General features: G+C 34.0%; 2 protein-coding genes across 2 annotated transcripts; both read right to left on the bottom strand.

Moving 5' to 3' along the window:
• Nucleotides 1–3,965: 3,965 nt before the first annotated feature.
• On the bottom strand, nt 3,966–4,862 carry LOC141547378 (vomeronasal type-1 receptor 1-like). The gene has a single exon (XM_074275822.1). The coding sequence runs from the start codon at nt 4,860–4,862 to the stop codon at nt 3,966–3,968; it is 897 nt and encodes a 298-aa protein (XP_074131923.1).
• A 10,527-nt stretch (nt 4,863–15,389) lies between these two features.
• Nucleotides 15,390–16,289, bottom strand: LOC141547379 (vomeronasal type-1 receptor 3-like). The gene has a single exon (XM_074275823.1). It carries the CDS (start codon nt 16,287–16,289, stop codon nt 15,390–15,392), a length of 900 nt encoding a protein of 299 aa, XP_074131924.1.
• Nucleotides 16,290–27,954: the final 11,665 nt, after the last annotated feature.

Raw genomic sequence — 27,954 nt, forward strand, 5'->3', positions numbered from 1 at the left:
TAAGCATCAGTTCATCTAAGTCTTTTCAAGCTTTTCTGAAACATCCTAATCACCATTGCTTATAAAAAAATAGCTTTCCATTACCTTCATCTATCATCATTTAATCAGCCATTCCCCAATTGATGGGTACATTTTGCTGTATTTATATGTTCTCTCTTTTTACATCTCTTTCCTTTTTTATTATAATCTTTTATGTTGAAAATATATTTATGGATAATTTTTGACATTCAAGACTACAAAACCTTGTGTTCAAATAGTTTCCCTCCTTCCCCTCTCTCCCCAAGTTGGCAAGTGATCCAATATATGTTAAACATGGGCTATTCTTCTACACATATTTCCACAAATATGATGTTGCACAAGAAAAATCAGATCCAAAAGGAAAAAAAATTGCTAGCTAATTTTCTTAAATGGGGTTGAATATCTTCAGCTATTTAAAAACCTTAAACAGAATGATAGTTTCACTGGTACTCAGTTAATGTGAAATAAAACACTTTTCTGCAGCTTCCAGGGAGAGATTCCTGAAAAATTAACTCCACATAGGATGGCTTCCTTCACTTTTGTAAAAATGATGATTACTTCAAATTGCCATTTGGACCACATGGTAAATTTTTAGCTTTGTGTCTTTCTATACACAAGTCAACATCTCTGAGCTGGCTATACCTAGCATTGTTTTTGAGATGTTTAGAATTCTCACAATCTACAAGTTAAATTCTAAATAAAAAAGAAAAATTCAGAAAAGAAACAATTTATTTTTATGTGCATAACAGAGCATGGCCTGATTTAAAATATGAAACAACAAATTGAATTTTGAAAAAAATATGCAAGAAATAGTTCATATTATGTTAAGATTTATTCAATTTTCCTTTGCTTCCTTGTAAGTTTTATTTGTTCCTGTGCAATTTTTCCATTAAGCTAATTTCCCTTCCTTCTTTGCCCTACTTTCAGAAGAATTCAATATAATATAGACATGTTTATATATACATATACTACATATATACATATATTCAGATATCTATAATCATCACATATCCAATATATAAATTCATATTCATCTATGAGAGGCTGTTCTAAGCTTGTTTCTCTTTCTTTTTGGAGTTGTGTCATAATCCTTCATAAGTACAAGTCTTTTTTATTTTCTTAAATCCACCATTTCATTGTCATTTGCTACAACATAACAATCTTCCAAAACTACTCAATATAGTTTTTAAATACTCTCAAGCAATATTGAGCAATCATTTAGAGTACTTCTCTGATTTTTCTCTTTTCATAAATCTATTTTTGCTTTAACTTTGAGATCAATGATCATTTACCCTTGCTTTTCTCCGAATAAATTGTACTCTTAATCATTATTTTTCTTTGTTTGTATGTCTTATTTCCTATCACTCCCAAATTCTCTCCTTTCCTTCTATCTTTATTCACTATATGTTATCTTCTCCCACTCACCTTTTCCCTTGCTGTTGATCCAATTTCTGTTAATATACACACCTGTCTATACTATTCCACTCCCTGTTATCTTATTCTCTCTCCTTCTTTATAAATTAAAAAATATATATGCCTTTCAGATCCATACACACACACACAGGCACACACAATGTATTCTTTAACCTATTCCTACTGGGAATATAGAAGCCTTCCTCCCTTATCTAAATACTCTGCAACATTTTTTTTCTAGCACTTCCTTAATATAACATAAGTACTTTTAGAAAAAACCTTTATCCTAAATTGCTTTTAGAAACACATCATATGTAAACCTCTCTTCAAGCTTAACTTCTTTCTAAGAAACCATGTATATGTTTGTCTGTATGAATGTGTGTATATATTGGTATGAATTCATACATATATATGTGTGTATGTATGTGTGCATATGTATGTACATAGATATCTATGCATATATGTATTTGAGTACCAAATATGGGAAATTGCTTTGATTTTTTAGGTATTTTTTATAATTGGTCTTGTTTGTGTTAGTTCTCAGTTCAGATGTGAATGGATTTGAGTGGGTGAATGGAAACCTTGATTGTAGCCAATTAAAACAGAGAAAATATTTTGTAAGTTCAAAAGGGGTACATAAAGAATACACCACAGTTTTATTTCATGAGTTTGATCTAGTTCCTGGATTGCCTCTTTGGGGCATAATCAGATTTTTGGGAAACCACACAATAATTGGGCTCTCTACAGTAATTTGCTTCTCACCAGGTTCTGAGACAGTAGGAGAAAAATCTTAGGTTAACTTTGTAATCTCCTATCTCCTGTCAGTGTCTCCATACTCAGGAGAGGCTTAACTGTGGTGATCATTTTTAGGTGATGAATGATGACTATTCCATGAGAGAGGGGGCCTTTCCCTGTACAATGATTTCCCATTGCAACTTTGGCTTTTTACATTTTTGCTCTGGTTCTTAAGCACTTAGATTTTTTGTTAATGCAAAATATCTAGCTTGATCATCTAAGAACTGTTACTAACATATTTAAGATCCTTATTCCCTATGATTAGAGATGCCAAAACTTTAGACTTTGTCAGGAAGTAATTTTTAAATCCATTGGATGACAATATAACAAGGAAAATCCAGATATACAGCAGTTTTACTACTGAACCTCTCAGTCAGTCACTCTCCTGATTTGGAGGCTCCTTTCTAGCCAGGAGATATTTAGGAGATGGCTTTTCCTCCTCTCCAAGTAGAAAGAATGGGGTGTCTGTCATAGATTTCTGGACTGTCAGGAGTCTCAGGGACAGAAACTTTGCCATATGCACAGCAGAACAAAGAAGATTCAAAATATGACACAATATAATTTGAAGAAAGCTTATAGAACAAATACTCTGTATTACATTCAGAGGGCATTATCTTTTCTTTGCTAACTTTATAGGTTTTTCTGCTCTTTGTGCATTTTTTATTTTCTTCTTCTCCAAGCTTTTCTACCTCTCCATGTCTCCCAAGTGATCTACAATTAAGCAAAGATGTATTCATATAAATGTATATATATATATATATACATATGTACACACACAAATATATATGTCTATATATATACATATATATATATATATATAGACATATATAGGTACACATCCATATAAATAGATCCCTATATTCATAGACATAAATGCATTCGTAGACATTTCTGTAATGCCATTCTAAGCTTGTTTGTCCTGTCTCTCTGAACATGATTAACATCATCCTTTGTAAATCCAACATTTTCCATATTTTTCTAAATCCACCAAGACATCATTTTGCTACAACTTAGCCTTATATTATCCAGCTCTTTTAAGCAAGCTAAAACAATATCCATCAATATAGTTGACCTGTAGCACAATTTCTTGATTTTTCTCTTTTCAATAAACGTATTTTAGATTTAATTGTGACTGAAATTCTTACTATTCTCACTTTTTTGGTAATAAATTCTGCTGATAATTATTGTTTGTTTGCATCTCTTATTTTCTTTCACTGCTGACTCTTCTGCTTACCAGCTATTTTGCCTTGTTACTTGAAAAATCTCCCCTTCAAGGTTCATTCCCTTTTCCTCTTACCCTTACTCTTTCTCATTCTTTATCCAATTTTCAAAGTCTACATACTTTATACAATTCCTATTAATCTACTTATCCTTCTATGTCCTCCATCTTATTCCATGATCCTCTTATTTCTTCATCAATTTAAATACTTTTTATATTCTTTTGGATATATTTTGTTCCCTCTAACCCATTCTTCTAGTGAATAGAATTCCATATATAGATATAGATTGAAATATTTTTTTCCAATCTGCTCTAGTTGTGAGGAAGGCTATGGTTCTTCCAGCACTATTATATGTTTTTTTTCATGCTCTACATTTACTATGAGCTGTTCTAGTTTGTGGAAGAAATCAGGAGAACTTTGAATTTTTGAATTACTATGCCATCTCCCCAGAATCCTCTCTACATATTGTGTATGGATAGGCATTACATGATAAGGGAGATTTAGTAACTTTTCAAACACTTAACAAGCACAAAAATTGGGGACCTGCTTACTAATGCTTACCAGAATAAATGGGCTGACTATTGGATAACAAAGAGCGAGTAGCGCTGAGGTATGTATCATCCACATGTTTATCAATTTAAAATACAACATACAGATTATACAAATGGGACTGAATGTATTAAACAAAACAAAGGTGGCCACTAGGAGCAGGATAGCTTTGGTTGCCCTCATTTCAGGACATATTTTTGTGGAGTTGTTCTTACTATGTATGTGATTAACATTTCTCCTGTGTCTATATAGGATTAAGACCATATGGACACTAGAAGCAGTCATGAGACCTGCAAAGAAAGCATCATGGACAAATATTATAATTTGAAATTTTATATGATTATTATTATACACGTCTAGATTTCCATACCCAGTCCTGCATCCATCTTTACTGACTGTGCTGTTCTTTGGACCATCATGGAGTAGAAATATATGCATATGAAATAGTAGATGGAAGATCCAGCATAGAACAATGCATCTAATGATGGTCTTTGGTGCTTTAATTTTCAGCTGTGCCCATAATGATTTGTTGGGACTAATAGTAATGGCCTGGAAGACACTCAAGAGGCAGGTGCTGTTTAAGGAGAGACCCCGGGTTAGTACCTGCATATATGTAATGATTTTAATCCCAGTCCTGTCCAGGACACATTTTACCTTCCAAAGCCTTGTTATGGTAGGTAGTCCTCTAAAGAGAAGTACCATGGCATTGGAAAAGGCTAACTGGATGATAATTATATTTTTGGGTCTTACTGTATGAGCAGTCAGGAAATTAAAGCTGTTTAGGATGAGGAGAGTTAAGTTCCCCAGGAATCCAATTCCGGTTAGTTGCAGGTAGGCTATCCCCAGAATGTCATCCAAGGTCAGCATTCTTTACCTCAGGAGGATGACTTGCTGCCAAACTCAAGGCAACCTATATGCAAAAATATGAAAATATGCTTGTGACATACTGTGATTTGCCCACTGAAATTCCATGATTTCCAGTATGAACATGCAGTCTAAATGATTTCCAGAGTGATAAGATTTACCCAAAAAATCATCAACAACAAGAAGGAGAATAAGAATCTCAACCCTTGCTGTCTAACTCTGGCATATTTTTTTCCAACTCAATTTGATGCTGCTTGGATAATATTGTTGTTCCTGGAGGGCAGAGCACGTCATCAGCCCCATACAAAGCATTATTTTTAATGTAAGAAGGAACTAAATCACATGTGTTATTGAACTCAACTAGCATCAGGGAGCATGCTGAGGTAGGGAAAAATACCTTGAGACCATCTTATTTAGGAGGAAGAAATGAAGATTCAAAGAACTCTCAGTTTACACATCAGTGCTGATTTCTGAAATGGCAGACTTTGCATTTTGGGACATGGAGAGCAGAGAACTCATTCTCAGTCAGTGCTATTTGCAATATTTTATTTTGTCCCATTATTTCAATGGAGAGAAGCATATTGGGCTACATTAAGGAAAGGTAATGGATCAGGGCAGGGAACAGGTGAGAACAGGAGCCAGGGGTCTTTATTGTCGTAGTGCTTTCCCAATCCAGTGAGAAATTGCAAATTCTGAACATGCCAGGTTAAGTCATTAGACAGGAGGCAATTCCTGTGCTCATTAACAGATCTAGGCTTATATGCCAAACATGCCATTCCTCAAGGCAGAGGCAGAAGAAGCAACACTATCTCCTTCCCATCTTCTTCCAATGTAAACAATACCTGCCATATATGTGCCTATGGATACTTTTTGGACAAAATATTTCAGCATCAGAATTTCTTGTCTATTAATTTCATGCTGATCTATACCTTTGACTCCCTTAAGGTTAACAATTCTTAAGCCATTGTCACAACCCCATTTGGGGCCTGGTAACTGAGCAGGTTCAATGCCAGTTCTAGATGGCATTTGACACCTTATTCCTTTTCCTTGTGATGGGAAGTGTTATTTTTTGGGTTACTGCATAAAGATTCAGAAATATTAGTTTGATTTTCCTTGAATCTCTCAGTCTCTTACACTTTTCTTTATAACTATGTCTTGGCTTGCCCAGATTCCTTTAGTTCTTAGCCAAAGTCTTATGTTTTAGAAGAAGCTTCTGCCAGTTAGCCATTTTCTAAACATCTCTTTTATGTATATCTTATGCCTCCTTCTCTGTCCTATCTCTCTCTCTGTGTCTCTGTCTCTTTCTCTCTTTCTGTCTCTTGCCTGCTTTTGCAGTTTTTTGCATGTTGGGAATCCCCATAGTCTTTGAACTTCTTGAAGCAGGCAGTGCTTTTGCCTTTCTTTACCTCCTCTCACTCACCACTGGGTCTGGACCATTGCTATGTGCCTACTTTGGTTTTTGAGTATCTGACTTTCATTTAGCTCATTCAGTAGAATCTTAAGCTAAGCTGCAAGCATGCAATCATTGATTCTATCCTGTTGTACAGAGCTCTATCTCAGGTACTAAGGCACAGTCACTTACCAGGTTGGTCTCTGTCAATACAGCAGAAAGTAGAACAGCAGCAATCTGTGTCGAAGCAGGAAAATATGTCTGTATGACTGTGTGGCTCATATATAGGGGATGGTCAGAGTTGCAGTTTTTATGCTGGCTGTGTCTGAGCTCATCTCCCCATTAGGGCTGCAATTATCATGTCATCTGCAGAGAAATGGTACTGTTTGCCTGGGTTAACTGGGACCCATTTTTAGAAAATGAACTTTTATCCCAAGTGTTTACATTATCTAGAGTATTGATTGCTTAAAGTTTCTAGTGTAGCATCAATGAGCAGGTGGGGAGAAGGGAAGCAATGAAGGCCTGTCAAGTGACTCACAGGAAGATGCAATAAGAACATGTGAGCCAGAGCATTGTGCACCTAATTGATCTTCAGCTCTGGTTATAGATAAGTCTCTCTTGTATAATTGATACCCTTGGGTCTGTCTTTTAAGAATGTCCCAATAAGCTCCCTATTTTGTATTCTGTCTTATTGAAAAGAAATTAAAAGTCTAGTGTAGCCCCAGAAAAAATGAGGGCTAATTCCACATTAGGAACTGATGATCACCTCTGGTCAAGATCACCTCAACTTCTATCTTCTACACAAAAGGAGGATCAACACTTGGAACAAAACTCTTGGAATATCCTGTGGTTTGCGGTGTTGGGTCAGAACATCATACTTCTTTTCCCAACTTCTTTCCCTATGTAAGCAGACTTGAACTTCTACATATTTTCCCCCTCTTGTCTGCTCTTATTGGGAAAGAAGTTTGGAAAAGAAGTGTGATGTTCTTACCCACCCCCTTAATCCACAGGGTATTTCATTAGTTTTGTTCCAAGTGTTGGTCCTTATTTTCTGGAGATAGAAGACCTAACTTCTTAATTCTAGAATTTCTTTAATTACCAATGGCTACTTTTCTTCCCCACCTCACCACATAATGAGCCTGACCTGCATTTTGGAATGATAAATAAATACTTGTCTTCCACATACAAGAACAGTGACATTCTTTGCTGATCTAAGTTTCTCATATGCTATTTCTCCTTGCCTCATATTCCTCCTCAATCAAATGTATGAAGCCGTACAATGTACCAGACATTGTGTTCACATATTTTGATAACAAATGAAAAGAAAGTGAAAATTACTATTCTCAAATATTTTCCAATTTTTTTTTGATAAAGTATGATAGTTTATATATATATATATATATGTATCTATCTATCTATCTATATATATATATATATACATTTCTTTGTATATATGTATATGTAAAACAATTACAAAATACTTTTATGTTTTCTTTTGTTTTCTTTTATTTTAAACACATTTCTTTATGAATGATGTTGGGAGTGAAAAATTAGAACAATATGGAAGAAAACCATGAAAGTGATACAAAAAAAAAATACCCAGAAAAAAGAATTGAACATAGGATGATTTGATTTACATTCATATTCTGAGAGGGGAAGTTTGAGGTTTTCCAGTAATATGATTTTGTTGTCTATTTCTCCATGTAATATCTTCCCTAGATATCCGAATGCTCTACCACTTGGTGCATATACATTTAATATCATTAATTCTTCATTGTTTCATGAATCCTTTATCAAGATGTACTTTCCTTTCTTATCTCTTTTAGTTATTTCTATTTTTATTTTTTCTTTGAGATCAGAGTTCTCAGTGCTTTTTTTTTTTTACTTCTGTTGAAGTACTATAATAAATAAATTCTATTTCATCCTTTTAGCCTTACTCTGTATCTCTGTCAAATGTATGTCTTCAAATGTGTTTTTTGTAAACATGTTCTAGCATTCTCTTTTTTAATCCACTCTAGTGCTTTTCAGTTTTATGAGAAAGTTAATCCCATTCACATTCACAATTGTGATTACTGGCTCTGTATTTCCCTTCATCCTATTCTTGTCTCTCTATATACTATTTTACTTTTTTTGGACCTTGTCCTTAGTAGCATTTTTGGAACCATCACATCCCTCCCTTATCTCCTATTGCCCTCCCCATTATTTGTGTGTGTGTGTGTGTGTGTGTGTGTATGTGTGTGTGTTTGTGTGTGTATACCTAGTCCCACCTACTACTTTTTCTTCTATTACTTTCCTTTTTTCTATTCTCCTATTTTCACTATTGCTTCTACCCTCTTTTTAGTGAAAGACCCTTTTCTTTCTTCTTTCTTCTTCTTCTTCATAGGGTTAGCTAAATGTCTATATCCAAGTGAATGATTAAGTTATTCTTTCTTAGAACCAAAAGTGATGAGATCAGTTTCGGACAATGCTCATCCCTTTCCCTTTTCCATTGATTTTTGTAGGTCTTTTCTGCCTCTTCATGGGCTGGAATTTGTCCCATTACACCTTCCCTGTCCTCTTTTAGTGCAGACCTTTTCCTTCCTTTAATATCTTTCTTTCATGTTGTCACATCAGAGTCCATTCAGAACTATACTTTCTGTCCATGTGATGCCACGCACTATCTGCTCTAGGAATAGATACAGTTCTCAAGAGTTACAGATCCCATTTTCTTACCTAGGAAAATACATAGTTTAAACTTTAAATTGTTGATTTATTTGTGTGTATGTGTGTGTGTATGTGTGTGTGTGTGTATGTGGTTGTGTTCTTAGTGCTTAACTATTCCCCTACAGCTCAGAAATCATTCTGGAATTAGAGATATGAAAAGATATGCCAAATATGTATTAATTTATTTTTTATTTTGATTTTCAGTGTTTTAAATACATGTAAAGATATTTTTCTTTTTTTTTTCTTTTTTAAAGTTTTTTTATTTATATAGCTTTTTTAATTTTTAATTTTTTTTACAAAATTTATGTATGGGTAATTTTTTTCAGCATTGACAATTTCCAGAAACCTTTTGTTCCAATTTCCCCCCTCCTTCGCACCACCCTTTCCCCCAGATGGCAGGTAGACCAATACATGTTAAATATGTTAAAATATATTTTAAATACAATATATGTCTACACGTCCATACAGTTGTTTTGCTGCACAACAAGACTCAGACTTTGAAATAATGTACAGTTAACCGGTGAAGGAAATCAAAAACTCAAGCAGACAAAAACAGAGGGATTGGAAATGCTATGTAATGGTTCACACTCATTTCCCAGAGTTTTGTTGCTGGGTATAGCTGGTTATGTGCATTATTGAACAAATAGAACTGATTTGGTTTATTTTATTGTTGAAGAGAGCCACATCCCTCAGAATTGATCATCATATAGTATTGTTGTTGAAGTATATAATGACCTCTTGGTCCTGCTCATTTATATTTTTAGATAAATTTCTATATCCAACTGAATTATCAAGCTTTTCCCTCTTAGCACCAAAAGTCATGGGATCAAGATTCAGACAATGCTCATCCCTTCCCTCTTTTCCATTGGTTCAAATAGGTCTTTTGTGCCTCTTCATGTGATCTGATTTGTCCCATTACACCTCCCATGTCCTCTTTTAGTACAGACCTTTTCTAATATATTCCTTTGATTTTGTCACATCAGAGTCCATTCAAAATTATACCTTCTGTCCATGTGATGTCCCGCACACTCTGTTCTAGGAATAGATACAGTTCTCAAGAGTTACAGATATCATTTTCTTACCTAGGGATGTAAATAATTTAAACTTTAAATTATTGATTTGTATATATATATATTATATATATATATATATATACATACATATAAATTATGTGTGTGTGTGTGTTGTTAGTGCTTACCATTCCCCTAAAGCTCAGAAATTATTCTGGAATTAGATATGTGGAGAGATATACCAAATATATACTAATTTTTTTTTCATTTTCAAATTTCCAAATACATGTAGAGATAATTTTCAACATTTGTTTTTAGAAGATTTAGAGTTCCAATTTTTTTCTCCTTTACCCTTCCCCAAGAGAGGAACTAATTTATTACAAGTTTGTATATGTATAATCATTTAAAACGTATTTCCATGGGAAAGAAAATCAGAACAAAAGAGAAAAAAATGAGAAACAACACAAAAGAAAAATTGTTAAAATAGGATAATTCAATCCTCATTCAGTCTTCATAGTTCTTTCTCTGATTGTAGATGGAATTTTCCCTCTAAATTTTTTTGAAATTGTGTTGGACTATTCTATTGCTCAGAAGACCCAAGTCCATCACAGTTCTTCATCACTCAATGTTTCTTTTGGTGTGTTCAATGTTTTCATTATTCTCCTGGCTTTATTAAGCATCATTTCATCTAAGTCTCTTCAAGCTTTTCAGAAATAATCTTAATCACCCATTTCTTATAAAACAATAACTGTCCATTACCTTTATCTATCATCATTTATTCAACCATTCTACAATTGATGGGTACGTATTGCTGTATTTCTGTACTTTATGCTGTATTTTCTTTTTTATTATAGCCTTTTATTTTCAAAACATATGCATGGATAATTTTTGACATTCACCTTTACAAAACCTGTGTTCAAACGTTTTCCCTCCTTCCCTTCTCTCCTTGAGTTGTCAAGTGATCCAATTTATGTTAATTTTTCTACACATATTTCCACAAATATGATGCTGCACAAGAAAAATCATATCCAAAAGGAAAAAATTGCTAAATAATTTTCTGGGTTATATGTCTTTAACTATTAAAAACCTTAAACCAATTGATAGTTTGACTGGTACTGAATAAATGTGAAATAAAACACTTTTCTGCAACTTCCAGGGAGAGATCCTTGAACAATTGACTCCACACAGCATGGCTTCATTCCCTTTTGTAAAAATGATGATTACTTCAAATTGCCATTTTGACTACATATCAAATAGAAGGATTTTCAAACTACTTAGGTTTGGGTCTCTCTGTACACAAGTGAACATCTCTGAGCTGGGCATTCCTAGCATTGTTTTTTAGAAGTTCAGAATTCTTACAACCTTCATACTCTATTGAATGGCTATCTTTTCTTCACCTGTGAAAATATCATACAATCTTTGAAGACACAGCAACACTGAGTGTTGGGAACACATCACTTAAATCAGAAACTATGCTTTCAAAGGGAAGAGACGTTTGTGATTTCTGATCATCTCAGCAGTATTCATTTATTCTCTGGTTCTTAGAACTGTGAATTTCTCCTCCATTACTCCTCCTCCCTCTCTTCATCCATCCTTTTTCCCCAACTTTGCTTTCTGTATTATCATGTGCTCATGAAAAGAGCTGGATGAAATTGAGATACCATGATCACTATGGAAACTTTTGTTCTGTTATCTCAGCTGTAGCCTTCATAATTAAAAGGCAAATATTTTATGCTTTCTGAATCCATTTACTCTCTTTCTCACCAGTGCCTCCGAGGAATTTTTAAGAATTTTCTGAAATGTCTCAAACAACCAAATTCTCCTATCTTCCTAGTCAAGCATCTTGGTGCTTAAAAAATGGAGGCTATTTGTGGAGAGTGTTTTTTCCCTGCTTCCTCTAATCTGATTTTATTCATACTTGGGCCATCATATTCTCTCTCTTCACTCCAGTTCTCTCTTAAAATTTTATTTATTTGAAAGTTAAATTCTAAACAAAAAAGAAAAATACAGAAAAAAAGCAATAAATTTTCATGTGCATGGCAGACCATAAAACAAGTTTCAAAATATGAAAAATAAGCTTCATTTTGAAGAAAATATGTAACATATAGTACATATTATGTTCAGATTTATTCATTTTTCCTTTGCTTCCTTTTAAGTTTTCTTTGTTCTCTGCTGTGCACCTTTTGAATTTCTCTATTTTCCCTTCCTTCTTCCTCTGCCTTCAGAAGACTTCAATAAAATGTAGACATGTTTATATATACATATGCTACATATATACACATATATAGATATCTGTAATTGTCATATATATATGTATATATATATATATATATATATACACACACACACACACACACAATCATATACATCAATAGGAGGTGTTTCTATGCTTATTTATTCTCTCTTTTCTTGAAGTTGGATCATCATACTTTATAAGTACGAGTTTTCCCATATTTTCCTAGATCCACCAATTTATTATCATTTCCTCCAACAAAGCTATATTCCAAAACTATCCAATGTAGTTCTTTTACATAGTCTAAAGCAATACTGAGCAATCGTTTAGAGCAGTACTCTGATTATGCTTTAACTTTGTCTGAGATCAATGATCATTTACCCTTGCTTTTTTCCTAATAAATTGTACTCTTAAACATTATTTTTGTTTGTTTGTGTCTCTTACTTCATATCATTCCCAATTCCTCTCCTTTTAACCACTATCTTGATTTCTTATATGTTATCTTATATCACTCACTGTTTCCCTTTGTCTTTATCAAATTTCTGTTAATCTATACAACTATCTATACTATTTCATTCACTGTTACCATATTCCCTCTCCTCTATAAAGTTACACAAAAAATTACACATTTTAGATACAAAACACACACTCATACACACACACACACACACCACCACACACAGAGACAGACAGGATATATTCTGTCTTTAACTTATTCCTGCTGGGAATGTATCAGCCCTCCTCCCTTACCTAATTACTCAGTAACATCTCTTCTAGCACCTCCTTCATATAACATAAGTACTTAAAAAAACTTTTTCCTAAATTCCTTTTAGAAATACATCCCATGTAACCCATTATTCAAGCTTAACTCCTTTCTAAGAAGCCATGTGTATGTTTGTCTATATGAATGTGTGTATTTATAGGTATATACATTCAGGTGTGCATATTTATGTACATAGATCTGTGTGCATATATATATATATATATATATTCATGTGCCCAATATGGGAAATTTCTTTTGATAATCTATTTTTTTAATAATTGGTCTTGTTTGTCTTAGTTCTCAGTTCAGGTGTGAATGGATTGGAGTGGGTGAATGGGAACCTTGATTGTGGCCAATTGAAACAGAAAAAATATTTTCTAAGTTCAAAAGGGGTACTTAAAGAATATGCCGCAGTTTTATTTCAGTTGTATCTAGTTCCTGGATTGTCTCTTTTGGACATGATCAGGTTTTTTGGGAACCACACAATAACTGAGCTCTGTATAGTCTTTTACTTCTTACCAGATTTCGGGTTATGGGACAGCAGGAGATGAATCTTATGTGAACTTTGTATGCTCCTATCTCCTGTCAGTGTCTCCATACTCAGGAGAGGCTTAACTGTGGTGACCATTTTTAGGTGATGAATGATGACTATTCCACGAGAGCTAGGGGCCTTTCCCTGTACAATTATTTCCCATTGCAAGTTTGGCTTCTGTACTTTTTTGTTCTGATTCTTAAACACTGAGGATCTAGCTTGATAACTGTTACTAAAATATTTAAGATCCTTATTTCCTATGATTAGAGACCCCCAAACTTTAGACTTGTCAGGAAGTAATTTTTACATACATTGGATGACAATATAACAAGGAAAATCCTGATATACAGCAGTTTTACTATTGAACCTCTCAGCCAGTCACTCTCCTGATTTGGAGGCTCCTTTCTAGCCAGGGAATATTAAGGAGATGGCCTTCTCTCCTCCCCAAGTAGAAAGAATGGGGTGTCTGTCATAGATTTCTGGGTTGTCTGGAGTCTCAGGGACAGAATCTTTGCCATATGCACAGCAGAATAAAGAAGATTCAAATTTTGAAGCAATTAATATAATTTGAAGAAAGCTTATGTAATAAATATTTATATAATAAACATAATGAATGTATTATATTGAGAGGGATCATCTTTTCTTTGCTACATTGTAGGTTTTTCTGCTCTTTGTGCATTTTTATTTTTCTTCTTCTCTCCAAGCTTTTCTGCCCCTCCATGTCCCCCAAGTGATTTACAATTAAGCAAAGATATATTCATATATATACATATATATATACACACATACATTAATATATATATATATGCATATATATGTATATATATATATATGTATATATATACATACATACATATACGTATACACACACACATATATATAGACACATACAGGTACACATCTGTATCAATAGCTCCCCATACTCATAGACATAAATGCATTCGTAGACATTTCTGTGATGCCATTCTAAGCTCATCTCTCCAGTTTTTCTGAACAGGATTAAAATCATCATTTATAAATCCAACACTTTCCATTTTTTCTAAATCTACCAAAACCTCATTTCCTAAAATGTAGCCTTATATTATCTAGTTATTTTAAGCAATCTAAAACAATATTGGTCAATATAGTTGATCTATAGCATAAGTTCCTGATTTTTCTCTTTTGAATAAACCTATTTTAGCTTTATCTGTCACTGAAATTAATGCTTACTATCCTCACTTTTTGGTAATAAATTCGGCTCACCATCTTTATGTTTGTTTGCATCTCTTATTTTCTTTCATTACTGACTCCTCTGCTTTATTTCTACCAGCTATTTTGCCTTGGTATTACTTGAACAATCTCCCCTCTAAGGTTCATTCCCTTTTCCTCTTACCCCTACTCTGTTCCTCATTCTTTATCCAATTTCCATAGTCTATATACTTTATACCATTCCCATTAATTTACTTATTCTTCTATGCCTTCCATCCTATTCCATGCTCCTCTTATTTCTTTATCAATTTAATTACTTTTTTATATTCTTCTGGATGTATTTTGTTTCCTCAACCCATTCTCTCCATGAATAGAATTCCAGTACTACTAGCTCTCTTCCCCACATAATTCCTCTGGGTCAGAGGAGTTTACAATTCATACTGACCAAATATCCACTCATATATATATATATTTTTTTTTTTTTCAATCTGCTCTAGTTTTGAGGAGGCACACAGTTCTGCCCCCAGTCTTGTTTGTTTGTTTGTTTGTTTGTTTTCTGGCTCTACATTTACTGTGAGCTACTCTAGTTTCTGGAAGAAATCAGGAGAACTTGGAATTTTTTGAGCTACTGTGCCATCTTCCCAGAATCCTCTCTCTATATTTTATATGGATAGGCATTAGAAGATAAGGGAGATTCAGTAACTTTTCAAACTATTTACAAGCACAGATATAGGGGACTTGCTTATTGATGCTGACCAGAATAAATGGGCTGATTGTTGGATAACAAAGAGAGAGAAGGGCTGAAGTATGTATCATCCACAAGTTTATGGATTTAAAATACAACATACAGAATATACAAATAGGACTGAATATATTAAAGAAAAAAAAGGTGGTGACTAGAAGCAGGATAGCTTGGGTTGCCCTCGTTTCAGGGGATACTTTTGTGGAGCTGCTCTTTTTATGTATATGATTGACATTTCTCTTGTGTCTGTACAGGATTAAGACCATATGGACACTAGAAGCAGTCATGAGACCTGCAAAGAAAGTATCACGAACCCATGGTATGATTTCAAATTTTATATGATTATTATTATACACGTCTAGAGCTCTATACCCAGTGCTGCATCCATCTTTACTGACTGTGCTGTTCTTTGGACTATCATGACGTAGAAATAGAAGCATATGGAATAGTAGATGGAAGATCCAGCATAGAACAGTGAATCTAATGATGCACTTTTGTGCTTTAATTTTCACCTGTGCCCATAAGGAGTTGTTGGGACTAATAGTAATGGCCTGGTAGACACTCAAGAGGCAGGTGATGTTTAGGGAGAGACCCCGGGTTAGTGTCTGCATATATGTAATGATTTTAATCCCAGTCCTGTCCAGGACACATTTTACCTTCCAAAGCCTTGTTATGGTAGGTATTCCCATAAAGAGAAGTACCATGGCATTGGAGAAGGCTAACTGGATGATAATTACATTTTTGGGTCTTACTGTATGAGCAGTCAGGAAATTAAAGCTGTTTAGGATGAGGAGAGTTAAGTTCCCCAGGAATCCAATTCCAGTTAGTTGCAGGTATACAATCCCCAGAATTTCATCCAAGGTCAGCATTCTTTACCTCATGAAGATGATTTGCTTTCAATGTCAGGAAGACCTATGGGTAAAAACATGAAAATATGCTTTTTTCATGGTATTATTTTCCCACTCAAATTCCATGATTTCCAGTATGAATATGCAAAATGAATTATTTCCAGAGTGATAAGATTTGCCCAAGGAATCATGAACAAACAGAAGGAGCACAAGAATCTCAACCCTTGCTGTCCAACTCTGAAGTCTTTTTTCCAGCTCAATTTGATGCTGCTTAGATAATATTGTTGTTCCTGGAGGGCAGAGAACTTCTTCAGCCCCATATACAGAACATTGTTTTCAATATAAGAAGAAATTATATCACATGTATTATTAAACTCAACCAGGATCAGGGAGCATGCTGAGGTAGGGGAAAAACTTTGGGATCATCTTATTTAGGAGGCAGAAATGAAGATGCAAAGAACTCTCAGTTTGCACATCAGTGCTGTTTTCTGAAATGGCAGACTCTGCATTTGGGAACAGGGACAGGGGAGCTTGTATTCTCAATAAGTGGTATTTGCATCAGTTTATTTTCCTCCCATTCTTTCAATATAGAGAAGCATGTTGGGCCACATTAAGGAAAGGTAATGGATCAGGACAGGAAAAATGTGAGAACAGAAGCCAAGGGTCTTTATTCTCATGCTCCTTTCATAATCCAGTAAGAAATTATAGACGCTGAACATGCAATGTTGTTATGAGACAGGAGGCAATTCCTGTGCTCCTTAACAGATCTAGGCTTGTATGCCAAACATACTATTTTTCAAGACAGTGATAGACTAAGTTTAACTATCTCCTTCCCATCTTCTTCCAATGTAACCAATATCTGCCATATATGTGCCTAAAGATACTTTTTGGATAAAATATTTCAGCATCAGAATTTCTTGTCTATTAATTTCATACCGATCTATACCTTTGACTCTGTTAAGGTTAATGGTTCTTAAACAATTGCCAAAACCCCATTTTGTTCCTGGTAGCTGAATGTGGGGGGGTCATGAACTTATGAATTGTTATCAGTAAATGTCGGATTTTATACTTAATTTTTATATCTTCATATATGGATTAGCAACAAAATTTCTCAGGTGAAAGGTTAAAAGAGGGAAACATTTAAGAAGCCCTACCTTAAGTGAAGCCCAGAGCAGGAAGAGTTGAGAAATATTCAGTCAGGACTGGAGCAGGTTCAATGCCAGATCTAGATGTTATTTGACACCTAATTCCTTTTCCTTGTGATGGGAAGTGTTATTTTTTGGGTTACTGAAAAAAAGATATAGGGATATTAGTTTGATTTTCTTTGAATCATTCAGTCTCTTACACTTTTCCTTATAACTATGTCCTGGCTTGCCCAGCTTCCTTCAGATCTTAGCCAAAGTCTTATATTTTTGAAGAAGCTTCTGACAGTTAGCCATTTTCTAAACATCTTCTCTTTTATGTATATATAATGCCTCCTTCTCTGTCCTTATCTCTCGTGTCTCTGTCTTTTTCTCTCTTTTTGCCTCTCCCACTCTCTGTCCTTCCCTGCGTTTGCAGTTTTTTGCACGTTGGGGATCCCTGTAGTCTTTGAACTTCTTGAAGCAGGCAGTGCTTTTGCCTTTCTTTACCTCCTCTCACTCACCACTGGGTCTGGACCATTGCTACTTTGCTTGAGTGGCTGACTTTCACTTAGCTCATGCAGTAAGATCTTATGCAAAGCTCTAAGCAGCTAATTATTGATTCTTTCCTGTTATAGAGATCTCTATCTCAGGTACTAAGGCACAATCACTTACCAGGTCGGTCTCTGTCAATACAGCAACAAGTAGAACAGCAGCAATCTGTGTTGAAGCAGCAAAATATGCCTGTGTGACCGGGTGGGTCCTATATAGGGGATGGTCAGGAATGCAGTTTTTATGCTGGCTGTGTCTGAGCTCATCTCTCCATTAGGGCTGCAATTATCATGTCATCTGCAGAGAAATGGTACTATTTGCCTGGGTTAACTGGGACCCATTTATTAGAAATTAACTTTTATCCCAAGTGTTTACATTATCTAGAGTGTTGATGGTTAAAGTGTAGCATCAATGAGCACGTGGGGAGAAGGGAAGCAATGAAGGCTTGTCAAGTGACTCACAGGAAGATGCAATAAGAACATGTGAGCCAGAGGATTGTGCACCCAATTGATGTACTACTGTGGTTGTAGATCAGTCTCTCTTGTATAATTGATACCATTGCGTCTGTCTTATAGGACTGTCCCAATAAGCTCACTATTTTGTATTCTGTCTAATTGAAAAGAAATTAAAAGTCAAGTGTAGCCCTAGAAAAAAGGAGGGCTAATTCCACATTAGGAACTGATGATCACCTCTGGTCAAAATTACCTCAACTTCCATCTATTACAGAAAAGGAGGATCAACTCTTGGAACAAAACTCATGAAATGTGCTGTGGTTTGAGGGGGTTGGATCAGAATATCATGCTTCTTTTTTCAACTTCTTTCCCTATGTGAGCAGACTTAAATTTCTATGTATTTTCCCCCTCTAGGCTGCTCTTATTGGGAAAGAAGTTTGGAAAAGAAGTGTGATGTTCTAACCCACCCCCCTCAATCCACAGGATATTTCATGCGTTTTGTTCCAAGTGTTGTTCCTCCTTTTCTGTAGGGAATAGAAGACCTAACTTCTTAATTGTACAATTTCTTTACTTACCAATGGCTACTTTTCTTCCCTACCTCACCAAGTAATGAGCCTGACCTGCATTTTTGGAATGATAAATAAGTGCTTGTCTTCCATGTACAGTAACAGTGATATTCCTTGCTGATCTAAGTTTCTCATATGCTATTTCTCCTTGCCTCATATTCCTCCACAAGTAAATATATTATGTCCCTCATATACCAAAAATTGGGTTCACATATCATGGTAAGAAACGAAAAGAAAATAAAAATTCCTGTCCTCAAATACTTTCCATATTTTTGGTAAAGTATGAGACTATATATATATATATATATATATATATATATATATGTGTGTGTGTGTGTGTGTGTGTGTGTGTGTGTATTTACATTTGTGTGTATATATGTGTATATAAAACAATTACAAAATACTTTTCTGTTTTGTTTTTTTTATTTTAAATACATTGCTTCATGAATGACATTGGGAGAGAAAAATTAGAACAATATCAAGGAAAACCATGAAAGAGATTAAAAAAACAGAAAAAAAGTGAACATAGTATGTGCTGATTTACATTCATGTTCCTTATTTCTTTTTCTGGGTTCAGATGGCATTTTCTGAATTGCTTTGAATCACTAAACCACTGAGAATACAGAAGTCTTTCATAGTGGATATTTGCACGTTCTTGCGTTTATTGGATATAATGTAATCTTGGTTCTGCTTTTTTCACTCAGCATTATTTTGTGTAAGTTCTTCTAGGCTTTCTTACATTATCTTGATCATAACTTTGTATAGAATAATACTTTTCCAATACTTACATGTATCACAAGTTGAACAGTCATTTTTGAATGGATAGGTTTCTACTTGTTTTCCCATTCTTTGCTACAAAACAACAAACAAACAAAAAAACAAAAACAAAGAGCTGCTACAAACATTTTTGCATGTGTGAGTCCTTTCCTCTCCTTTATGATTTCCTTGAGTACTTATCTAGTAATGGAACTACTGAGTGAAAGGGTATACCCATTTTTATATCCCTTTGGGCATAATTCCAAATTGCTCTCCAAAATGGTTGAATCACTTCATAACTCCACTAACAATTCATTAGTGATCCAGTTTTCCTATATCCCCTCCAACATTTACCATTATCTTTTTCTGTTATCTTAGTCTACCTGAGAGGTAGGAGGAGGTACTTTGGAGTTGTTTTGCTATGCTTTTTAGAGAAAAACAATAAATTAACACTGGTTTAGAGCATTTCTTTTCATATGAGTATAGAGGGCTTTAATTTTGTCATTTGAAAATTGTCTGTTCATATCCTCTGACCATTTGTCCATTGTGGAATTACTTTTATTCTGAAAAAAAAAATTAATAGAGTTCTTTATATATTTTATAAATGATCTCTTTTCAGAAACACTAGCTGTAAGTATTTTCCCCACCTCTCTACTTACCTTTTAATTTTATTGTTGTTTGGTTTTGTCTGTGCATTTTTTAATTTAATATAATCAAAGTTGCCCATTTTGTCTTTAATAATGTTCTCTATTTCTTAATTTTCATAAATTTGGTCCTTCTTCAAAGATCTAATAGGTAAATTATCTCTTATTCTCCTAATTTGTTTAAGGTAACATCATTTATACCCAAATCATGTACCCATATTGACCTTATTTTGGTGTGGGGTGTACAGTGTAGGTCTATGCTGAGTATCTGATATATTATTTTCTAGTTTTCCCAGCAAATTTTGTCAAATAGTGAGTTCTTATTATAGAAACTAGAGTTTGAGGGTTTATCAAATACTTAATTCCCATAAGCTTTTATTATTGTGCCTTGTCTATATCATCTCTACTTTTTATCCATTACTGTATTTCTTAGCCAATACTAAAAGGTTTTGATGGTGTTGTTGTATGATGTGGTTTTAGGTTTGGTTCTTCATATATTTTTTTTCATTAATTCCCTTAATACACTTGCTCTTCCAGAAGAATTTTGTTAATGTTTTTTGTATTTGGAAAATAATGTTTTGGCAGTTTAATGCATATTGTAGTGAACAAGTCAATTGATTTAGGTACATTTGTCATTTCTATAATATTAGCTCAGCTTACAAATGTGCTATTTATATTTTTCCAGTTTTTTGGTTCTGACTTTACTTGCATGAAAAGTTTTCCAATTATGTTCACATAGTTGTTAGTTTGTATTGACAGATAGACACCCACATATCATATTTTGTGAATATTAATTTTAAGTGGAATTTCTCTTGTATCTCTAGCTGGTAGTCTTTGTCAGTAATATATAGAAAAGTTGATGATTTGTGTGTTTATTTTATATCCTGCAACTCTGCTAAAGCTGTGAATTGTTACCTTTAGTTTTTTGGATGGTGTTATAGGATTCCAAACCAAAAGTTTACCTATTTTGTTGATTTTTTTGAAAAATAAAATCAACTTTTAGTTTCATTTATTAATTCTATAGTTTCCTTAGTTTTAGTTTTATTAATTTAGCATTGGAGTTTCAGAATTTCTAATTTGGTATTTAATTGGGGAGATTTAATTTGTTCTTTTTCTAGAGTTTTTAGTCTCATACCTTATTCTTTGATCTCTTTATGTTTTATAACTAATTATCAATATACAATTTCCTCAAAAATTGCTTTGGCTGCATCCCATAGTTTTTCGTATGTTGTCTTGTTATTGTTATTGTCTTGGATGAAATTGAGTAATGTTTTGTGATTTGTTGTGTAACCCATCATTATTTAGAATTAGATTATTTACTTTCCAATCGGTGTTTAGTCTACCTTTCTCTGCCCCTTTATTGAACATAAGTTTCATTGTGTTGTGGTCAGAAAAGCAAACATTTTCTATTTCCTCCTTTTGAGGTTTATATGTCCTAATACATGGAGCATCATGGACTTAACACAATGTCAATTTTTTGTAGGTGCCATTTTGTGCTAAGAAAAAACGTGAATTCCTTTTATGACTCTATTCAATTTTCTCTATAGCTCTATCACATCTAGGTTTTCTAACACCCTATTAATGTGCCTGGTTTCTTTCTTATTCTTTATTTTGTGGTTAGATTTGTATGATTCTGGCAGGGGAACTTTGAGGTTTTCTAGTAATATAATTTTGTTGTTTATTTCTTCATGTAATATCTTCTCTAGATATCTGAATGCTCTACCACTTGGTGACTATACACTTAATATCATTAATTCTTCATTTTTTCATAAATCCTTTATCAAGATGTACTTTCCTTTCTTATATTTTTTAGTTATTTATATTTTTATTTTTTCTTTATCTGAGATCAGAGTTCCTAGTGCTGATTTTTAAAAAAATTATGTTGAAGTACAATAAAAATTCTATTTCATCTTTACTCTGTATCTCTCTGTCAAATGTGTTTCTTCCAATGAGTTTTTGTAAACATGTTGTAGCATTCTCTTTTTTAATCCTCTCTAGTGTGTCTTCAGTTTTATGAGAAAGTTAATCCCATTCACATTCATAGTTGTGATTACCAACTCTGTATTTTCCTTCATCGTGTTTTTGCCTCTCTATATAGCGTTTTTCTTTCTTTAGACCCTGTCTTTAGTAGCATTTTTGGAATCATCACATCACTTTCTTATCTCCTATCTCCATCCCCATTATTTGTGTGTGTGTGTGTGAGTGTGTGTGTGTTTGTGTGTGTGTGTGTGTTTTACCTAATCCCACCTTTTATTTTTTCTTCTATTACTCTCCTTTCTTTTCTCCTTTTTTTTTTTTACTATTGCTTCTACCTTTTCTTCAATGAAATCCCCTTTTCTTCATTCCTTCCCTCCTTCTTTATAGGGTTAGATAAATTTCTATATCCAAGTGAATGAGTAAGTTATTCCCTCTTAGAACCAAAAGGGATGAGATCAAGTTTCAGACAATGCTCATCCTTTCCCTCTTTCCCATTTGTTTTAATAGGTCTTTTGTGCTTTTTCATGTGATCAAATTTGTCCCGTTACACCTCCCCTGTCCTCTTTTAGTAGAGACCTTTTCCATCCTTTAATATCTTTCTTTGATGTTGTCACATCAGAGTCCATTCAGAACTTTACCTTCTGTCCATGTGACATCCTGAACTGTCTGGTTTAGGAATAGATACAGTTCTCAAGGGTTACAGATCCCATTGTCTTACCTTGGGGTGTAAATAGTTTAACCTTTAAATTGTTGAGTAATATATATATATATATATATATATATATACACATAAGTTTGTTTGTGTGGTTGTGTGATTAGTGTTTAACTATTCCCCAAAAGCTCAGAAATCATTCTGTCATTAGAGATATGAAAAGATATGCCAAACATTTTTAACTCATTTTTAAAATTCATTTTCAATTTGCCAAATACATGTAGAGATTTTTCTTTTTTTTTCTCTTTAATTTTTTTAAATTTATATTGCTTTTTATTTACAAAATTTATGCATGGATAATTTTTTTCAGCATTGACATTTGCCAGAAACCTTTTGTTCCAATTTTTCCTTCCCACTATCCTTTCCCCCAGATGGCAGGTAGACCAATACATGTTAAATATGTTAAAGTATATTTTAAATACAATATATGTATACATGCCCATAAACTTATTTTGCTGTACAAGAAGAATCAAACTTTGAAATGATGTACAATTAACCTGTGAAGGAAATCAAAAATGCAAGCGGACAAAAAGAGAGGGATTGGAAATGCTAATTAGTGGTTCACACTCATTTCCCAGAGTTTTGTTCCTGGGTATACCTGGTTCTGTTCATTATTGAACAAATGGAACTGATTTGGTTCATCTCATTGTTGAAGATGGCCATGTTCATTGGAACTGATCATCCTACTGTATATTTGTTGAAATATATAATGATTTCCTGGTCTTGCTCATTTATATATTTAGATATCTTAGTTGGATATAGAAATTTATTCCCTTTTAAAATCAAAAGTGATGAGATCAAGCTTCAGACAATGCTGATCCTAAGCTCAGAAATTTTGGAACTGGAGATGTGGAGAGATATAACAAATATGTGCTAACAATATTTTTTTTTCATTTTCAATTTTCCAAATACATGTAGAGATAGTTTTCAACATTCAATTTTAGAAGATTTGGAGTTCCAATTTTTTTCTTCTTTCCCCCTGCCCAAGAGAGCAACTAATTTTTTACAGGTTTGTATATGTATAATCATTTTAAAGATATTTCCATGGGAAATAAAATCAGAACAAAAGAGAAAAACTATGAGAAACAAAACAAAAGAAAAACATTAAAATAAGATACTTCCATCCTCATTCAGTCTTCATAGTTCTTTCTCTGATTGCAGATGGAATTTTCCATCCAAAATGTTTTTGCAATCGTCTTGGACTATTGTGTTGCTGAGAAGAGCCACGTTCCTCACAGTTCTTCATCACTCAATGTTTCTTTTGCTGTATTCAATGTTTTCATGATTCTATTGACTTTATTAAGCATCAGTTCAACTAAGTCTTTTCAAACTTTTCTGAAACCATCCTAATCATCATTTCTTATAAAACAATAGCTTTCCATTACCTTCATCTATCATCATTTATTCAGCCATTCCCCAATTGATGGGTACGTCTTGCTGTATTTCTATCCTCTCTTTTTACATCTCTTTCCTTTTTTATTATACCCTTTTATTTTCAAAATATATGCATGGATAACTTTTGACATTCAGGACTACAAAACCTTGTGTTCAAATACTTTCTCTCTTTCCCCTCTCTCCCCGAGTGGGCAAGTGATCCAATATATGTTAAACATGGACAATTTTTCTACACATATTTCCACAAATATGTTGCAGCACAAGAAAAATCAGATCCAAAAGGAAAAAATTGCTAGCTAATTTTCTTAAATGGGGTTGAATAACTTCAGCTATTTAAAAACCTTAATCAGAATGATAGTTTGTCTGGTACTCAGTACATGTGAAATAAAACACTTTTCTGCAATGTCTAGGGAGACATCCTTGAAGACTCCACATAGGATGGCTCTTTTCATTTTGATAAAAATGATGATTACTTCCAATTGCCATTTTAATCAAATGGCTTTGCATAATATTTAGGTTTGGGTATCTCTCTTTACACAAGTAAACATCTCTGAGCTAGCCATTCCTAGTATTGTTTTTGAGATGTTCAGAATTCTCACAATCTTCATACTCTATTGCATGGCCATCTTTTCCTCACCTGTTAAAATATCATCCAACCTTTGAAAACACAGCCACATTGAGTGTTGAGAACACATCACTTAGATCGAGAACTATGCTTTCAAAGGGAAGAGACGTTCGTGATTTCTGATCATGTCAGCATTATGAACATATTCTCTGCTTCTTAGAACTGTGAATTTCTCCTCCATTACTTCTCCTCCTTCTCTTCATCCATCCTTTACCCCAACTTTGCTTTCTGTATTATCATGTGCTCATGAAAAGAGCTGGGTGAAATTGAGATACCATGATAACTGACTTTAATGCAAATTTTGTTCTGTTATCTCAGTTGTAGCCTTCAAAACTAAAAGGCAAATATTTCATGCTTTCTGAATCCACTTACTCTTTCGTTCTCACCAGTGCCTCTGACAAATCTTTAAGAATTTTCTGAAATGTCTCAAACAACTAAATTCTCTTACTTTCCTAGTCAAGCATCTTGGTGCTTTTAAAATGGAGGCCATTTGTGGAGAGTGTCTTTTCCCTACCTCCTCTAATCTGATTTGATTCAATCTTGGTCCATCATATTCTCTCTCTTCACTCCAGTTCTCTTTTAAAATTTTATTTATTTGGAAGTTAAATTCTAAATAAAAAAGAAAAATGCAGAAAACAACAATACATTTTCATGTGCATAAGACAAGATTCAAAATATGAAACAAGTTTCATTTTGAAGAAAATATGTAACAAATAGTTCAGATTATATTTAGATTTATTGATCTTTCCTTTGCTTCCTGGTAAGTTTTCTTTGTTCTCTTTTGTGCATCTTTTAAATTATTCTATTTTCCTTTCCTCTCTTATCTATTTACTCAGTAACATTTCTTCTAGTGCCTCCTTCATATGAGATAAGTACTTAAAAAACACTTTTTCCTTAATTTCATTTTAGAAACACATCATATGTAAACCTCTCTTCAAGCTTAACTCCTTTCTAATAAGCCATGTGTATGTTTGTCTGTATGAATGTGTGTATATATAGGTATATACATAATATGTGCATATGTATGTACATAGACCTGTATGCATATATGTATGTGTGTACCCAATATGGGAAATTTCCTTTGATTACCTATATATTTTTTATTATTGGTCTTGTTAGTCTTAGTTCTCAGTTCAAGTATGAATGGATTGGAATGGGTGGATGGGAACCTAGATTGTGGCCAATTAAAACAGAGAAAATATTTTCTAAGTTCAAAAGGGGTACATAAAGAATACACCACAGTTTTATTTCATGAGTTTTATCTAGTTCCTGGATTGCCTCTTAGGGGCATAATCAGATTTTTGGGAAACCACAAAATAATTGGGCTCTCTACAGTCATTAGCTTCTCACCAAGTTCTGAGATGGCAAGAGAAGAATCTTATGTTAACTTTGTATCCTTCTATATCCTGTCAGTGTCTCCATACTCAGGAGAGACTTAACTGTGGTGACCATTTTTAGGTGATAAATGATGACTGTTCCATCAGAGCTGGGGGCCTTTCCCTGTACAATTATTCCCCTTTGCAAGTCTGGCTTATTTATTTTTTTTGCTCTGGTTCTTAAGCATTGAGGTTTTTTATTAATGCAAAATATCTAGCTTGATAATGTAAGAACTGTTACTAAAATATTGAAGATCCTTATTTCCTATGATTAGGGACCCCAAAACTTTAGACTTTGTCAGGAAGTAATTTTTAAATCCATTGGATGACAATATAACAAGAAAAATTCTTATATGCAGCAGATTTACTACTGAACTTCTCAGCCAGTCACTATCCTAGTTTGGAGGCTCCTTTCTAGCCAGGGAATGCTAAGGAGATGGCCCTTCCCTCCTCCCCAAGTAGAAAGAATGGAGTGTCTATCATAGATTTCTGGGTGGTCAGGAGTCTCAGTGACCGAATCTTTGCCATATGCACAGCCGAACAAAGAAGATTCAAAATATGAAACAATTAACATAATTTGAAGAAAGCTTATAGAATAAATACTATGTATTATATTCAGAGGGGATCATCTTTTCTTTGCTACCTTGTAGGTTTTCTTCTCTCTGTGCATTTTACATTTTCTTCTTCCTTCCCAGTTTTCCTACCCCTCAAAGTCCCCCAAGTGATCTACAATTAAGCAAAGGTATATTCATATATATATATACACACACACATACATGCGTATATATAGACACATATAAGTACACATCCATATGAATAGATCCCTATATTCATAGACATAAAGGCATTTGTAGACATTTCTGTAATGTCATTCTAAGCTTGTTTGTCCTGTGTAATGAGCTGTCGTCTCCAGAAGCTGCCGGATCGCTCTCTGGGAAGAGATCTGCTGTGTCTACTCAAATCTTTCAGACAGATTCTTCTTCCTGTAGTGAACCATTGTCTCCAGGTAGTTGCTGTTAACTCTTGTCCTTAGAAGTGACTTCCCTTCCTGCAGAGAGCCCCGTCAGGCCTGATGTAATGCAGAGAGTCTTCTTCTTTCTCTGAGAGTCCTCTCTTTTATTCTCCCAGAGAAGGAGAATGACCTCATCGAGCTCTGAAGAGAGTGATTGGCAGACAGTTAAAACCATTACAGTGGGGTCTTTTACCAGAAGATCTTCACCTAGATTAAAAGCCCTCAGGGCTTTACAGAAACCATCTTTGAAAGCCAGTAAACGGAAGGGAGAATGGTCTTCTGAAACCTCCTCTTCACCTGAGGAAGGAACGTCTACTGGAATAAGAGCCGATAAGAAAAGGAAGACGCAAGTCAAGAAAAAGTCTCTTTCAAAAGTATCCGAGTCTGTTAAAGCTTCGGGAAGAAAAAAGTTTCCACAATGTTCACAATGCAAGCAGTATCTAGATGAGCCTGAACTGAAATATTTCATAGGAGACCCCAATAATGCTGTGGAAGAAG

Source organism: Sminthopsis crassicaudata, chromosome 6, assembly GCF_048593235.1.
Source record: "Sminthopsis crassicaudata isolate SCR6 chromosome 6, ASM4859323v1, whole genome shotgun sequence".
In the NCBI taxonomy this organism is placed as follows: domain Eukaryota; kingdom Metazoa; phylum Chordata; class Mammalia; order Dasyuromorphia; family Dasyuridae; genus Sminthopsis; species Sminthopsis crassicaudata.